General features: G+C 35.9%; 1 protein-coding gene across 1 annotated transcript in view; it reads right to left on the bottom strand.

The window, feature by feature from the left end:
• Positions 1-15,053, bottom strand: part of LOC128986404 (venom protease-like) — a 35,852-nt gene extending 20,799 nt beyond the window's left edge. Inside the window, exons 1-3 of the mRNA XM_054406762.1 lie at positions 14,949-15,053; positions 11,341-11,431; positions 7,427-7,689 (exon numbers count right to left, since the gene is read on the bottom strand). Coding sequence (XP_054262737.1) covers positions 7,427-7,689; positions 11,341-11,431; positions 14,949-14,976 — 382 coding nt within the window. The 5' untranslated portion in view covers positions 14,977-15,053. The remainder of the gene's footprint in view (positions 1-7,426; positions 7,690-11,340; positions 11,432-14,948) is intronic.
• Between the last annotated feature and the right edge of the window lie 820 nt (positions 15,054-15,873).

Raw genomic sequence — 15,873 nt, 5'->3', positions numbered from 1 at the left:
GAGCATAACTAATAACTAGAGGACCCATACTGCTCCACTGCGTTAAAATAATTATAATTTCCGAGAAATAATCAAATTCATTATTTTTTATTGAGTAATACAGTATCTTAAGCTTAACTGATTCAAACGATCAATATATCAAATTTTTGCCTATAATTTACTGATTATTTTGAGTCTAAACATTTAAAAAACAGTTATTTACCTATTTTGCCTGAAGGTCTTGTAGTTTGAATTAACACTCGATGCGTATTTCGCCGCTCAGTGCGGCATCTTCATAGAGTATCTTCTTAAACACTACTAGCTGTTACTATGTACATATTTACACTATATTTTCCAATCACTAACCGGTCACATTCGCGGTCGCGGTTGCCCGGCGTCATACAAAACCAACTACAAATCTACTGCAATAGTAAAAGAAAGTTACGAAATTTATAAGCAAATTAACACTAACCCTGACACCCTCTTAAATGAGAAAGAGGACTACCATAGTTCCATTTTGTTAAACCTCATTCAAAACATAGAAGAAACCCAACGATCTGGCAACACCGCACTAAAATGGCAACAGTGCAAAAGAGAAAGCGACCATCCCTTACAAACAATGACTACATCCCCAGATCATAACACTGTCACTGTCAACCACTCAGATCCAGTACAAGTCCATCACGTCAACAGTGCGGAACGAAATGTACCCCGCCGCTCGTGTCGCCGCCGGGCAACCGCGACCGCGAATGTGACCGGTTAGTGATTGGAAAATATAGTGTAAATATGTACATAGTAACAGTAGTGTTTAAGAAGATACTCTATGAAGATGCCGCACTGAGCGGCGAAATGTGCATCGAGTGTTAATTCAAACTAAATTCAAGACCTTCAGGCAAAATAGGTAAATAATTACTGTATAATACAGGTCTTGTCACTGGGTTCAAAGAACATTTAAAAAACCTGAACAACACTGGAGCTATTGATTTTTAATCATAGAAATACCTTGTGAAAAATAATTGTCATGTTTGTTGTTCACCTTGCGTTTGCTTGAAACTCGTCCGATTTGAAAAACTAATAGCTTAAATGAAAGCTGGTATTTCATTGAAGGATCTTAGACCAAAATATATAGGATTATATAATTATATAACTGGTGAAATACATCTTCTTAAATTGAAGTAACAATTCTAAAAAGAATCAAATTATGTTTTTTGTTCGAGAAATACAGTAGGTAAATATATGCCGATGCTTAATGGCAAATCTGTACGTGAATCCTTCAATTTGAGAGCTCAATCATGAAAATCAGCCGGATAGAAGAGCCAAACGAACTCAGAAAAAAGAAACCAATAATTTAACTCCTATAAGAAATACATGTGGAGCAAATGTCATTTACCTATAAGCCTAGTGGGATTATAGATAAATATATGCCAATGGTTGATGGAAAATCTGTGTGTGCATACCTTCAAATTGATACCTCAATCATGAAAATCGGTCAGGTAGAAGAGCCAAACGAACTCGGAAAAGAAAAACCAATTTTTTTAAATATATAAGATTAAAACACATGTTTATAAATTAATGTATATATTAATAGGCAAGCATGTTTCTTTAAAACATTTTTTCTCAGCTCATGTGTATCGCAGGGAATATCTACTCATACTGTTAGAAAGATGTTTTCCTGTAGATATGCAGAATCCAATTATAATTTAAAATAGCCAGAAAATAATCACAAAAATGGATTTGAAAAAAAAATTAAACATGGGTCTTATGGGTTGCCATGCTGGTGACGAAATAACAACAAAATATAAACAGAAAACCAAAACAAATGGAATATATTAAATCACATGTTTTTTTACAGCGTGGGATGAAAATAGAGAAACCTGTACATTATATATTCTTGGTTGAGTTTTCGACCACTGGACGACCACTAGTTTTAATAAACCAACACAGCATATACTGTATAACACATAATGACCATATTTATTGAATCAGCAGATAATTGAATATTTCCATTGACTTTTGGAATTAGACATCCCATTCATTCGCATAGCCATGGAGCTTTTGGCACCCAAGACAGATGTTATTTCACACACCTTGGCCACTGGAGGGTATGGAACCACCCCCACCCCATCTGTTAGAGAGGAAGGCCTCAACAAAAAACCGTTAATTTAAAATCCTAAAATAATCATTTCCATGCTAATTATAACACTTTCTACAAGAGGTTAATAGACAATAGACAATTAATCTTTATTTACACATTCATTAAGAATAGTAGTAGCGTCAATTTACAATATTTTCTAAATGTGTGGTTGAAGTGTTGTTTAGTCAAAGACCTGTTGATGGTATTCTTCTAAGGAATAGAAAGGTCGATTAATGAGCCATTGATGCAAAGCTGGTTTGAGGTCATCTCCTGACTTGCTTCTTAGATCTGGAGCCTGTTGTAGATTTTCATTCCTGCGTATGAAGGTTTCTTTTCAAACTGTGCCGTGCGATGTTGTGGAAGGTTGTACTGCATGGTGTTTCTCAGGTTGTGTTGGTGCATTTCGCCACGCCTTGTAGGGTTATTTCTTACTGCAAATAACACAACTTCCTGGATTTAGAGTGCTACAAGGGTAAGTACTTTGAGTGACCTGAATGCTTCCCTGCAGCTGTCGAGTCTGTGGAGTCCTGCAGTTATTCTGACTGCCTTTTTTTGTTTTCTGAGAACTCTTTGCATGTTAGTGGCAGAGGTTCCACCCCATGCTACAAGTCCATATCTCATATGCGACTCGAAAAGTGCAAAGTATGCTACTTTTGTTGTCATGTCATCTGTTGCATTTTTTATATGTTTAAGAGCATAGATGGTTGAACTTAATTTTTTACATATATTGTCCGCATGAGGAGTCCAGGTTAAATTCTTGTTGAGTGTAATGCCCAAAAACTTAGCTTCATCTTCCACTTCTACATCTGGGAGTCGTGGCACTTCTTGAGATTTACGGCCAAAAGCTATCCCTAGTGGAAGACATCAATAGAAATCAATAGAAAAAAATCTATTGATATCACTAGGTGCTTAGTGATATCAATAGATGTTCATGGATATCATTACAAGTAAATACAAACAAATAGACATCACTGAAAACTTAGTCAATACATATCACTAGACATCTATAAACATAAAATATATCAATATAGATCATTTGAGCAAACAAATCGTTCATTGATATATATAGAGAATATTTTTTAAATATGTTAGATGTAAATATAAATCAATAGACATCAATACGGATAAATAAAATGCAAAATATCTGTAAAATGTATCACATATGAACATTATGGATTATACAAAATACCAATGTAAACTTTGTGAAATAAACAGTAATAAAAATGTTATTTTTTGAAAAAAGGAAAAACTCCAGTTCTAGGTCATAGCTAGGCGTTAGCTGAGGTACCTAAAACTCAATATAGGTAATTTAAAAATATATAATTTTAAAATTGTTGTAAAACAGTTACAACTTGTATTAAAACTTATTTTTTAAACTGCCAAAAACTGATTGCTAAACATTAAAATTGTTGTAAAACAGTTACAACTTGTATTAAAACTTATTTTTTAAACTGCCAAAAACTGATTGCTAAACATTAAAATTGTTGTAAAACAGTTACAACTTGTATTAAAAATTATTTTTTTCACCACACTATCATGTTTTTGGCTGTATTACATACGTTAATTGGTGGCCGAAAGTTACGTTTTGCTGGCGATGCCAGCTGTCCATAATTTGGGGACCGAGCAGGTTTTTACAGGCCGGGGCCGCAAAATCAGCTGTCCGCTTACTTACTTAAAACATGAATGCATTTTAAATACACAATCAAAATCCATAGCATTGCAATAGAATTGTGTTATTGTCACCGTTGCCTAGCAACTATTTATTTTTATTTTTGCTGATTCCTCAAATTATTTCTTCACATAACCTTAAAGTTGTAGTTGTGTTGACTATCAGTGTGCATTATTATAGTGGTGAATAGTGGTAATAGGGTAAAGTGTGGTGAAAAATAGTGTTCGTACCACGGACCGAAATGGTTTTGCAGCTCTCGATCGATTTAAAAACTATCTCGAGCCGGCAAAACCTCATTTTCGGCCCTAGGTACGAAATATACTATTAAACTGCCAAAAACTGATTGCTAAACATTAAAATTGTTGTAAAACAGTTTACAACTTGTATTAAAACTAATTTTCTTAAACTTCAAAAAAGTGGTTGTAAAACAATTTTAAAATTGTTGTAAAACAGTTACAGCTCGTATTGAAACTTATTTTTTCAACTCCAAAAAACTTATTGTTAAACAATTTTAAAATTGTTTCAATCTTATATCAAAATTGTTGTAATATGAAGTTTATATCAAAATGTTTTAAAATTGTTATAGGTACAACAATTATTGTAATACAGCTTTCGACAGCTTTAAACAATTTTTTTGCTTATTGGGTTATCGTTAGGGATAAAAATGCCTCACAAATTCATTATTGAATTCCTTATTTCTAGAAATCAATAAAAATAAATTGTATTGACACCATTCATATCACCCAAGTAGCAAGAAAACAGTTTGAACTGGTAATAAAACAGTTTTGAAACATGTTAAAGGATATAGGTACATGCTTGAAATTACACAAATGCCATTGAAAATCTTTTTCAATTATGAGGCCTAACACAGCTTCTCGCATTCAAAATGGCTATCATTACTCAGTGCAACATGAAGTGTCCGTGGTGTAATGGCTAAGACATCCGGCTTCCATGTTGGAGTCCCCGGTTCAAATCTCGGGAACCCAATAAACTTTTTGCCAAGAATTTTTTTACTTTCTCATTTTTATTTTATTTTTAGTGCATAGTTGATATTATTTAATGTTTTGAAACAAATTAAAAATGGTTTTTTAACAAGCTACAAATTATTTTCAAATAAGCTAATGACTCGGATCCTATTTACTTGTATTGATATGTATTGATGTTTATTGATGTGTATTGGCCCAAATACACATACGTATCAAATAAGTATCAATATACAATTTTTGTATTTATATATATTGATCTCTTCCACTAGGGATTTTAGTTGTTTTAGACGTGTTTACTGCGAGATAATTGTTATAGCAGTATTGGTAGGCCATACTGAGTGACACATAGGATTTACTTCTAGATTAAGGCTAGTGGTTCATTAAACACTAAGGTTGTGTCATCAGCATACATAAGAGTAAGGCAGGCGTCTCCTATTTGTTGCGGCAAATCGTTGGTAAAAAGAATAAACAGTACCGGACCCATAACTGACCCTTGGGGAACTCCTTGATTTATTGGTTGAAAATTTGATCTTGCTTTTCTAATTAGGCTGTTATCTCTGTGCCTTAGTTCTACAAACTGACTCCTGTCTGTAAGGTAGCTTTGAAACCATTCTCTTACTATCCTTGATACCCCCAGGGAATCCAGCTTTTTAATGATTAGCTGGTGGTCAAGGCAGTCAAATGCCTTACTGAAATCAAGAAAGATTCCTGTTCTTAGATTTCCTTCATCTAGGCTGTCAATCAGGGACTCAACCATCTGAATTATTGCTGTTGTTGTGGATTTCCCTTTTGTAAATCCATGTTGCAGGTTGTTTAGTAGGTTGTGATTTGTGCAGTGGTCTAAAAGTTTTTTTAAAACAACTTTTTCGTATATTTTGGAGAAGGTGGAAACGAGGAAAATTGGTCTATAGTTGCTTGCTTCTAATGTGCTACCTTTTTTTAAATTTCGGGTATACTTTAGTTATTTTAATTAGTGAAGGAAAGATGCCTTGTTTTAGGGACTTATTTATCAAATAAGCCAATGGTAGTGCTAGTTCATTGCAGCAATGCTTAAGTATTTTTGACGAGATTTCATCAATTCCAGACGAGTTTTTTGCTTTAAGTTTGTTTATAATCATTTTAACTTCCTTCTCGTCTGCGCTTTGAAAGGAGGAAAATGGTGGACCTGTTTGAGTTACGTCAGGAGTTTGAGCTGTGTTCTTTAGGTGTTTTTGTTTCTCTACTGTTTTTTCTCCTACTTGTGTAAAAAATGTATTCAAATGCTCTGCAACATGGGTCACATTACTTATAAATTGGCCATCTACTTGAAGGGTTATTTCATTTAGGGATGTTTCCTTTTTGGACCACACTGTGTTTATTGTTTCCCAGATAGCTTTAGATTTATTTTCAGCTTTCATCAACTGGTCAGAGTTAACCTTTTTCCGCATCGTTTTCAAGTACAGTTCATAGTTCTTTTTATTTTCAATAGAAACCCTTCTGTCATCTGGATTTCCCGTCACCTCAAACTTTCTTAGAGCTTTAAGAAATTCGGCTTTAAGTCTCACTGCTTCTGGGTCCATAGAGAATTTTAGTTTATGTTTTCTTTGTGTTTTTATCTTCTTTTGGGGGCAGGCTGCATCCATAGCTACTCTCACTATGTTACTAAAAGTTTTAAAAGCTTCTTCGGCATTGTTTATTGAAGTAACACTAAGCCAGTTTTCTTGACTGAGAAGATACTTGAGGTCTTGCAGGTTTTTATTTTTTAGGCAGGGTCCAATTTGGGCTGGATAACTTGAGTTGATGTGTGAGTTGAAGTTTACAGTACAGAGTTGAGCAGCGAGGTTGCGAGCCTGATATCTGCACTATCTGATAATCTCCAACGATTACAGTGACATTATGATAATTTAATTCCTATTACCATCTTCCTTTTAATGGAGACTTCATCATAGTCTACCGCAATATTGTGAACATCTCGCGATAGTGGTCACGGGTACATTATCTTCCTCTCCCGCATGGTCTCAAAATAATATTTTGATCGCAAGAATCAAGTTGTCTGACTTAGTTCCCAGTAATTCGTGCTTTTGGCCAATAAGCTGTTAAAAGTTATATATTTATGAGGTGATAGCACGTCTCTACTTTCCGCCCTTAATGTGTCCACCAATCTAAATTAAATAACCTCTTCACAATTTTTTATCACCCCCCCCCCCTAAACTGGCGGCACCCCTTGCACTGACCCCATCTATTAGCTGTGAACCTCACAATGTAATACAACCACCAATTCCAATCCCATTCTTACTGTTCCCAATGGGACTCCAGTACACATTCCTTTGTTTACACATTGTGTTACCTTCTTATTTATTTATGATTGTAAATTAATCGTACAGACTTATTTTGGACAGTTCTAAATATATAGGTACAACCTTACTAAGCTCACTATATTTATTTCACATCTCAAGGGGGGGGGGGCAATGGCTACTCTGGGTCTCCAGCTACCCCTCTAGAGTTTTACCATCCTAACAAAGGTTTCCCTGCATAGCTTTTGAAATGTATTTGTTTTAATTTATTTGTGCTGGAATTATGGTTTTGATTTTTTTCAACCAATATAATCAGTCTGTAAGATTGAAAAGGTTATTTATAGTTTAGTATCAAAACCTATGTGACGATGAGTACCATACAAACCTACACAGGTAGGCGTAGGTTGCCACTGTCCGCTTTGACATGCGGTGGCTGACTTCTCTAGGGTGATCTCCCCTTCGGCCGTGAGCAGGTTGTAGCCCGGGTCACAGCTGTAGTACAGTAAAGAGTTCTCCGGGACCCAGGACCCGGGCACCATCCTGCAGTAATCGGAAGAGTCACCCACAGGACATCTCTTGGGGCTGGGTATGAAGCGACCATTCTTCAGTGGGGATGGGAGAGCACATCCCTTCACCTCAGTACTCCTCCTGGAAGAAGAAGAGCTAAAGGGTCAAATAAATCCTTTTCAAATGGAAACAGGATTTGTTGGGATAATGTATGATTCTTGGGGATTCCCTTGGAGAAAATAATCTTTGGTGTTATGAGATTTTTCCTTTTTAGCGAATTTCCCTATAGGGAAGTAGCTATTACCGTAGGTCTCATGGTAAGACTTAGGCCCGGGACCGATTTACTTTTTCATTTTGATGTCCCCAGAGGCCAAAACCACCACTCGTTCAAATTTTTATATATGTATATATATGTATATATATATATATATATATATATATATGTGTCCGTGAACACGATAACTTGAGTAATTTTTATCCGATTTTGATGAAATTTGGTTTGAAGGTGTAAGGCGGGATAAACTTGAACGAGTTCGCGATCCAGCATGATCGGACCATAGGAACAGGGTTTTATGGGGGGTTTTATGGGGTAAAAATTGGTTTTTCTCACTTTTGACCCGCAAAACACAAAATTTCCCAATTTTTCTCTAAACCTCCTTAAAGAGCTTAAAAAAACAAACAATTCAGTATATCAAAGTGTTTTTGTACGGATACTGGTTACGGAGAAAACTAAAAAAATGGTAAATTTAAAATTCCCATGTTATTCTTATGGAGAATATTGTAAAATGTGTAGTTTGCTTGTTTATGGATATCTTTTGATCAAACTTAGCAAATATATTCATTTTATACTAAGCAATAATTATTTTACTTAAAACACACACTTTATTAGTTTCCTTGTAGCAGCAAACCTAGGTACTCGTTAAACCTAATGTTATTTAAATAAATCAATTGAAAATCAATTCAGCCAAATGGAAATTCGCTTAGGCGTCAGGTTTGCTGCGGCGGGGGTATTAGTAGGATATAAAAGTTCTATTCATCTCCTTTACTTAAAAATATTATAAATCATTAGTTAAAAAGTACTGTTTAGACTGAATGCATATTCAAAATTAGTTTTACATTTTCTATTAGTCATTCAGTAAGGAAGAGTCTCAATTGGGTGTTATTGGGCCCTATTTGTAGACATTTGAGTACTGTAAAATCATATACTATTTCCCGTGGGGGGGAGGGGGGTACTGCATAGTACAGCAGGTGCATTGAGACAACCTCCTTGACTTTGTGTTTTCTTTTATTTTATTTTATTCATTACTTCTCTGCTATTCTCACGTCTTTGTTTAAGTGTGTTGGTAACCTTTAATTGAGAGGGGCATAAGCGTCAAGTTACACATCAACTCAATTATAGTATCACTTTACAAACTTCCAAGGCGACTAAAAACAGGTTGGTTAGGTAACTATGCCAAAAACAGTAAAAAATACTCTTGACAGGTAAAAATCTTACAGTTTTTTTTTAGGGAGACGAGAGAAAATGCTTTTAGGCACACAGGTAGCCAGCCTGCAGTGTAATACTCCTGAATTTATCAGACTACTCAATAAAAAACCCCTCTACTCTGATGGTCACAGACTTGGAATTGTTTGTCACATTATTCATATTATTCATAATTCAACTCAGTCCAACATGTGACCTAAGCCCTCAGGACTCGTGCCATTTCTGGCATTTAGAGTCTTTATGACCTACACCCCATCCCGGTCAAGGTCGAGCTTCTTGACGCGGAGAATACCCTGGATGTAATGTGACACACAGGTCCAATTGTCCTCACTCTTCGTCATCATCGGTATGACCTTGTCCACCGACAGCAGTCCTACAAACTGTTGAGCCTCCAGGCAGATGATGGACATGTCATGGGAATGCCTGGACAGTATATGCAATTGGGTGGAACAGCTTTGCCCATCCTGAACAGGTAAGACCGGAAAAATCCGTGACCCGTCAGAAATTGGGAGAGGTAGAAGTTCACCTCTCCGCACCGCCGACTAATAAGCGTCCCCCGTCTCCTGTTCCCAGCTATCTTGCCACAGGGTGCATTCCTCTGTTCGTGACTGGGCCTCTTCACGGCGCTGATAAATTGCCTTCCTCTCCGCCGCCAAAAGTTTGAGGGGGATGTCTCCAGCAACCACCAGGACGGCGGGTTCGGTAGGCAGATGCTACCCTTAGTTCTGCCTGACCCTGCACTTGGGCGAGGCGCATCCTATTTACCTCCTTATTGAGAGCGTCTGCCCACACCTCCGCACCTTACAAGAGTACAGACTGGACCGAAGATATTAACAACCTTCTACGACTGGACCAAGGCCCTCCGACATTGGCAATCAACCGGCTAAGAGAATAAACCATTCTAGCGGCCTTGTCCGCCGTACGGAAGATCTGATCCTGCCGGCCAAGCTTGCTGTCCACCATGACCCAAAGGTATCTGGCAGTACGAACGGTTTGGACCTAGATGGCTCCCACCCTCAACGACACGATGGTGTCAATCAGTTTTTTGTCAAAATCACTATCTCAATTTTGCTCATAGCCAGCGAAAGATCGTGGTCTGCCATCCATGCGTTTATGGTACGCATAACTTGGTTCAGCTTTAGCTGAGCTAGCTCAACGCTACGTGCAGCTATCAAAGCTGCAGCGTCGTCTTCGTACCCAACCTAAATAGTTTCCTCGGCCATTAGCGACATTACAGAAGTCTGGGCCTAGTATGGCACCTAGGGCAGCACTAGAAGTGACACTCATCGTCCATGGGCCTTCCGTAGTGTTACACATGAAGAGGCGGAACCGGAAATAATCCTCTATGATGCGCATGAGGTATGCTGGAACGTTAAAGGTGTTCTCTAGAGCGTCCAGCATATCACATCACCTTGTGGAATTAAAAGCGTTTAGCACATCGAGTGTTACGAGCAGCTCAACCCTACGAGATTAATGGTTAAAATCCTCAGCTTGCCTTCACTTCCTCAATAGCTTTGACCGTAGATCGCCCCATCCTGAAATCATACTAACGACGGGACAGGTCCCTCGCAGTGACCATACTACTGAATTCAGCCGAGAAAGGATCTACTTCTCGAGGAGTTTGCCAGCCGTATCCGACATGCACAGAGGTCTGTAAGAGGATGACAGGTCCCGCCTGTCAGAAACTCCTCCACATGTGAACTTAATGTGTGTTTGTTTATTGATTACATACTCCTGTGTGATTTCATGGACTAGTTTTATGTTGGATTTGAGAATGGTTCTCCCTTCCCCTGTCCAACTAGCACAAGCCTAGCTGTTTTCCAGCATGAGGGGGAATCCCCCTTCAACCAGGCAGGTGTTGTACATGCTAAAAAGAATCAACGGTTTTTAGGAGGATATGGCCGGAGCCGTATGGCCGTAGTATGGTTAGAAATTGATGAATGCAATCGTCATAGTTTTAATTTTTAAATGTCTACTTGCTTATGACAAACAACAGGTTAAATGGGAGTTTTTTTACGGTTAGAGACAGTTTTAGGCATTAAAAATTTATTTAGAAAGTCACTAAACTACTTAAAAAGTATAAAAACTTTCCCGGGGGGGCCCCCAGACCCCCTCTTATTTTGGCCCCCCCCTGGAGTCCCCCCTTGACAAGGTTCCAGAACCGACACTGACCTGGCACCCCCCCCCCCTGGAGTCCCCCCTTGACAAGGTTCCAGAACCGACACTGACCTGGCACCCCCCCCCCTCCTAAAAATTTGTCCTGGCGACGGCCTTGGCAAATAGATTAAACTGAAACAATTAATACTTACTTGAATTTTCCGCTGACATCTTTGATTTCTGTGAGGTAAACCTGAGTTGCATGTGCAGACTGGGAAGTACACAACGTATAACCCATCACAACTGTTGTAACAGAAAACCATCACGTTAAACGATGGCTACTTACAGAAGATCAAAAGTTATTAAAATACTATTTAGTTCATTATGTTCATTCAAACATTGCACGGTCATAGTAACCAACTATGGGACGGAACGAATCGGACAACAGGGGTTTTCCCTACATGAGTTTAAACTTTTAGAAATTTAACATGGGCCTATTGGTTGCTATGACATTATTTGAAAGATGAACAGAAAGTAAACAAAAGAAACATAACATATGTTTATCAACAAATCATCAAAACCAGCACATTACAAATGCAGAACAAAAGGGAATAACAATCACATTAATACTGTGAGCATAGCCTAATTTACTAGGAAGTATACTTCAGTATCCAATGGTCATATTGTGTTTATTCTTTATGATGAAGAATCAAGAGGTGTGGTGTTTTACTGCAGGAGGGAGGAAGATAAAACAACTAAAAGAGTGAAGTAGCCGAGGTATGAGCTGGAAGTTTGCCATCATATACCTTTGTGAGGCACAGCTTAGGTGTTCTGAATAACATGCATGAAAAGCATGAAGTGTTGAGATTTCAAGCATATAAAAATAATTTGATTGCTTTATAAAATGAGTTTATAAATTACGTAAATGTACGCATGTATGTTATGCTGTACTTTTTTTAATAATTTGTTTGGTTTTAAGTATGACATTTTTTATTAACATAAGTCTGGTCCTTGGAATCTTCAAAGCACTTCACACAGTATTTGAGTGAAAATTTAAAAACGTACGTTTTCATGTCCCTGGCCTTTTACTTCGTAGATACTGGATATGTAGTTTATTATTATGTGTTTTAATATTTTTTGGGACGGGGGCAACATGTTACACACATTTATTTGGTTTTAAATAGGTTCAAGGTATTTTTTTCGTATTTTTTAAGTCTCGAAATTCACGACCATGACGTGTCCCTAGGGTACATTTTCCAACTTTCACGCTGTTTTTAGACTAATTATTCATGCCGAAATATATAAAGCCACATTTTTTTGTCATCAATGGTTATTAAACTTACAAAAAAGGAGCATATTATAATTTTATTGTCATTGCAAACTGACAACCATGACAAAATAAGTCTGTCCCTCGATTTGGCGTCACGACCATTTGGGAAAAATTTTCAACTTTGGAGCACGACAGTGGCAAGCCTGGCGTCGATGGAGTCAGTTGGTTTTAGAGACTAGTTCGGGGTGTACGTCAGGATTGTAGTGCCGGTCGTTTCGAGTTGAAATTAGGAATTACAAGATTAATAAAGGAAAGATTGTGTTTTTTGTAATTTTGGTGTGTCCATGACCGTACATAGTCATTTGATGAAGTAGACATGGTGTTAATTTTTGTTTATAAGATATTTCAATTGCTAGATTAACCTAGAAGTTCACTTTGTATCCTCGAACATGAGGTGCAGGGCTACCGCCAGAACAGAGCCAAATAACACGTAATTTCACGACCAAAGTTTCACGACCATCGCGGGTTTTTTCACGACCAATCCAGCCTTATGGATTATAGTGTGTTTGGTCGTGACAATAACTTTAATATAATTGTAATTTGAACAGTTTAGTTCAATTGAAACACTTATTTTTATTATAACTAACAGTATAATTGAAGGATTGTTTAGAAAGATTTAGATTATTTCTGAAAATTCACGACCGTACCGCTTGTCCCTGACCATCACGTTTATGATTTGTATCATAAAAATTTCAAAAATTAAAATATCGTCATATTTCAATGTTTTATACACAAAAGAAGTTGTTTGTCTCTATACAAACATAGCGATTTTTCGGGTCTCAGGTAAGTTTTTTCGGAGTTATACAAACTTAAAAAGATTTTATTGGCTTTTTTCAATTTTTTGAGTTTTTTTTTTCTAGAAAGAACAAATATACCAAAAGCTCAGTGACCTTTTTATTGTATAATGGTCATAAAAGTAAATTAGTTTATAGCAAAACATAGTTATAAAAATAATATTAACTATTTTTAATATTCATTTAAACGTCTGTTATGGTCGTGACAGGATTTTGTGTTTTTCCACTAAAGATGCTCTTTTAAAAAAAAAATACCAAAGATATTGCGTTACCATCGACATTTTATGAAACTTCAAATGTTAATGAAATAAAAATAATAATAAAAGTTTTGAAAAAGGGGGAAAAAATTTGCAAAGTGCTTTTCCTGAAAACGTACGTTTTTAAATTTTCACTCATTTATCGCTTGGAAACTATAATGCTATATTTATGGAAAATGTTATCATTGAAAATTCAAAGCTCATTCTTAAGCTTTGGTTTGGGGCTTACAAATTAAGTAAAATTGTTCATAAATAACTTGATTTAAATATTAAAAGCTAATAAGAATCACAAACTTTTGAGACAACCGTAAGCCGCTCACCTATCAAACACGTATTTGAATGAATAGTCTCAGTGAAAAACCTCTACATAAAAATGTCAGTTTTAAGATCAACTGTCTCCTAAGGGTATGGACCTTAATAATTAGAGGGTTGTTTTTAACCACATAATATTGAATAATGCGTCAGCTGTTACAATTTATTTATATGTAAATAGTTAGTTGGTTACTTTATCCTGAGTTAACCTTTTTATAATGTTGAGATTGTAGCACAACGGATTGAGTTATCAAATAATTAAATGGATTGATGACATAAGTTATTTAATTATTTAACCTTTTTAATCTGCCCCACAGTTAGTTACAAATACATGGACCAAAGAGATATTCATTATAAATAAGCAGAACGGTACAATTGAGATTTTCTTCCTAAAATCAATATGGAGTGTGTTTCAATTTATTTTTAATGTAGATTTAAAGAACCGTTATTATTCTCTGCATTCTCATCCCATTGTGAAGCACGAGCAGGGGCAGATCAACTAGTTATGATAATGTTACTATTTATAATTCTAAATTTTGTTTTGTATGTCCCTAATATTAAGGCATGATCCTAGACTTATTACAAAAAAATTGAGTGACTAACCGGTTTGCTGAGATAAATGGTTTCATTTTTTATTCTTGACTACAAAAGAAGTTAAAGTTTTATCGCTTATTCCTTTGATTACCAACCACCATAAAGATTGCAACCTTTACAAGTTTAGGTAACAAAAAAATGCAATAAAATTCTGCAATACTTTCACATTGTTATCTTTCAATCAAAGGCATACACTTTTTCCAGCAAGTGTTATCTCATTATAGTGTGTTGTCTTATTTATTGTGGGAAATAATCTGGTGGATGTTATATGTGTTCACAACTCATTATGTTGTAGGAAATCAATGTAAAAAAATAATAGAATAATCTGAAACGGATAGGGTCAGAGAATTTTAATTTGTAACAAAACAATATAAATGATTAATTGGAATGAAATGAAACTATTTTATATTTTAAAATTTAATTTCACAGAAACTGTATATATATCATTGATTTTAGAAAAAAACAAAGTGTATAATGTTAAATAATAGTTGTCCCTTCCTTAAATTTATATTTAGCTATTCCTAAACACTCACCCAAAACAATGGCAGTCCAGACAATCATGATAGAGACCGACTCATTTACACCAACAGGAAATCAGCAGTTAATCCAAGCATGACACTCACCCAACACTGAAGAACTGAGAACTAGAATATTCAAGGTTAGGTCCAAAGTTCCCCCACTCTTATATTTTGCACTGCCAATATTTCCAGGTATGTTGAATGGATTGCCCAATGTAACCCTAACAGGAAAGAAAATTTGTTTCACTGGAGAACAATTTTATTTTCAGGTGAATGAACTTTCTTGACCTTCCATATAAACTTACCAACTGGAACAGTTACAGAGTTTTTAAAATGCTTATAGACATTGCTTTTTTACATGTTATATTATTTAATTGGACTTTTCCAACGGGTCTTGTGTTTTAAGCTACACAACGATTCTGGAGGTGGATAAACTCCTTCCGTTATCAAGTGAAAATGCTACATTAAACTAAATTGACCCTCAAAAGTATTTACTTTAGACTTAATTTACTAAAAATACTTGAAGTCTTCTCTTTGTATGCTATTGTAAAATCTAAAGCCTTTTTAACTGTATTTCATGAGTGGTTTCGATTGAGTGTCCTGATGGTAAAATACTTAATTTCTCATAACTTGCACTTCACATTACTGTAGCTTTTTTCACATTTAGGTGTTGTTGTGTTTTTCTACAACACTGCTTTAATTTTACATCACACAAAACTAAGCTGTACGCAATTCACTTTTGCTTCTAAAATATGTTACTGTATTTTCATACATGCATCAGCACCTCATATAATTTTTACTAGGAAACCTTAAATTAGCCTAGCTTGAAAGAAAGATATTTTTTTAAACTATAAGAGGTCCAATGAAATATTTTCCTGGTTTCAAAGGTGGATGTGTAACTATTTTTAACTGACTTCCCCACTACCAACAAAAGGAGGAG

The sequence above is a fragment of the Macrosteles quadrilineatus genome, unplaced genomic scaffold (assembly GCF_028750875.1).
Source record: "Macrosteles quadrilineatus isolate MER2022 unplaced genomic scaffold, UCM_ALF_1.0 Scaffold_2__2_contigs__length_208266976, whole genome shotgun sequence".
Taxonomy (NCBI): Eukaryota; Metazoa; Arthropoda; class Insecta; order Hemiptera; family Cicadellidae; genus Macrosteles; species Macrosteles quadrilineatus.
Note: the sequence above shows the minus strand (reverse complement) of the source record. Positions and strands in the feature narration are given on the sequence as shown.